This window comes from Poecilia formosa, unplaced genomic scaffold, assembly GCF_000485575.1.
Source record: "Poecilia formosa unplaced genomic scaffold, Poecilia_formosa-5.1.2 Scaffold412, whole genome shotgun sequence".
Taxonomy (NCBI): Eukaryota; Metazoa; Chordata; class Actinopteri; order Cyprinodontiformes; family Poeciliidae; genus Poecilia; species Poecilia formosa.
The window spans coordinates 71,308-73,536 of record NW_006800351.1 but is presented as its reverse complement, the minus strand read 5'-3'; the positions used below and the strand labels follow the sequence as shown (position 1 = coordinate 73,536).

The 2,229-nt window shown below is 54.7% G+C and overlaps 1 protein-coding gene across 3 annotated transcripts in view; it reads left to right on the top strand.

The window, feature by feature from the left end:
* Positions 1-868, top strand: part of LOC103155117 (E3 ubiquitin-protein ligase BRE1B-like) — an 11,259-nt gene extending 10,391 nt beyond the window's left edge. For all 3 annotated transcript variants that reach the window (XM_016663296.1, XM_016663295.1, XM_016663294.1), the window contains exon 11: positions 728-868. In XM_016663296.1, coding sequence (XP_016518782.1) covers positions 728-775 — 48 coding nt within the window. In that variant the 3' untranslated portion in view covers positions 776-868. The remainder of the gene's footprint in view (positions 1-727) is intronic.
* The last annotated feature ends 1,361 nt before the right edge of the window (positions 869-2,229 follow it).

Below are 2,229 nucleotides of genomic sequence, written 5' to 3'. Positions count from 1 at the left end.
CCAACCAGAACCGTCTACAGCAGCGGAGACAAAGTGTCTGGCTCGGTCCAGCTGGAGGCCAGCGCCCCCTGCAGGCTGACGCACCTGCGGGTCACGGCGGCCGGCTGCGCCCGCGTAGAGAGCCGGCGCCGCAGCCAGGAGGTGAAGTACCTGAAGTACGAGGATGAGGTCCGACTGGACCCGGTTCTGAATACAGGTGAGGAAGCTGCTGGACAGCTGCGTCTCCGAGGGTCTCTTTCCCCTAACGTCCACCGTGTCCCCAGATTCTGATGGCTACTTCCTGCTTCCTGCGGGGAAATCCTTCAGCTTCCAGTTCGGCTTCCAGCTTCCTCCTCCCGGGTGAGTCTCTGACCCAGTCCACTTCTCTGGACCTGTTTGGTTCTGATGGTTCTGTTTGGTTCTGATGGTTCTGTTGCAGGCGCCTGGTCTCGTCCTTTAAAGGGAAGTTTGGGTCGGTGCGGTACTATGTGAGAGCAGAGCTGCAGCGGCCTTCCCAGCATGCACTGCAGTGCGAGCAAGAGTTTGAAGTGGAGGAGCCACTGGACGTGAACCAACCCGACCTGCTGGTACCACCCGCACAGACAGAACCAGAACCAACAAGATCCGATTCAAATGATTAGATAGAAAATTAAATCTGTGGTTCATGCCACACATCCTGACCCAGATCCTGATTTTAATCCCAATCTTCCTCCTAACTCCCTGACCTCTGACCCCTGCTCCAGGCTCCGGCGGCGGCCTCCCGGCAGAAGAAGCTCACCTGTCTGTTCATCCCTGACGGCCAGGTTTCGGTCTCGGCTCAGATCGACAGGAAGGGCTTCTGCGAGGGCGAGGACATCAACATCAACGCCAAGTTCGAGAACACCTGCTCTCGGATTGTGGTGCCGAAGGCTGCCATCATCGCCAGACACTCCTACAGCGTCAACGGGACCACCAAGGTGAGTGAGGCCAGGTCAGAACCGCCCCAGAAACTCTGGGGTTCTGCTGCCAGGCTCAACTCTGGGTTCCTTCACAGATTCTGCGCCAAAAACTGACGGCGGTCCGGGGGAACGCCATCATGTCCGGCATGTGTGACATGTGGCAGGGGCGGAGCCTCCGGGTCCCAAAGCTGAAGCCCACTCTGCTCGGCTGTGACATCATCAAGGTGGACTACGCCCTCATGGTGAGTCGTCTGTGATGTCATCAAAACAGAAGGAGGTGTTGTCTGGACAGAAACCAGACAAGCTCAGGTGTTCCTCAGGGCTCCACGTTTGGCCCCTGCCAGTACCTGTTTCTGTGACGAAGCAGAATTAGAAGCGTGGCTGAAATCAGCTGTTATGCAGATGACATCACCGTTTACTCACACCTGTCCACCCCCAGGTCTACCTGCACATCCCCGGCAGCGAGAAGCTGGTGCTGGAGCTGCCTCTGGTCATCGGCACCATCCCGTTCAGCGGCGTCGGCAGCAGAACCAGCAGCATGAGCAGCCGAGGCTCCGCCCCCTCCGCCCCCCCCAGCTACAGCAACATCCACCGGGACCTGAGGGCGGACGGCCCCCGCATGCCGCTGCTGTACGACTACGATGGCGACGATGACGACGTGGGGCTCTTCATCAGGGTTCCTGAGGGTTGCTACCCCGCTCCGCCCGCCTACAGCGAGGTGAGGAACCCGAAGGCCCCTCCAGGTGGTGAGCAGTCAGAGGTTTTTGACGGATGCCTGACCTTTAACCTTCTTATGGTCTTCAGGTTGATGAAGATGCCGTTCACTCTCAACAGATCTTCTGAAGACAGACAGAAGGAGGACACTGTCCCTTTAAGTCTGAGGACAAAGGCACCAGATTGGAAAGACCAAAACTGATCCATCAGCGACTCTGACAGCAGCTCTGTTTTATACTGACTATTTACATGACTCAGCAGTTCATAAAGGTGACCTGGGTGTTTATAATGACAAAGCAGTGTCGACTGTTTATGAAATCATGTTTGTTGTTTGTAAATATTTTGGGTTTTTTCTACAGTAACAGGAAGTTACAATCATGTATATTTTGTAAATAATCAGATTTTTAAAACATTTTCTATTCATTAAATAAACATTAATGACGTGAACATATTTGAATCTCAGAGACGTTATTGTTCCGCTGCCCTTCAGAAGGTTCCTTGATCTCCATGATGCTGGATGTTTTCTGACGTTCTGCAAAGGATCAGAGCCAAAACATCAGGGGCCTCAAACCCTGCAGCTGCTGCTCCGCCTGCCGCC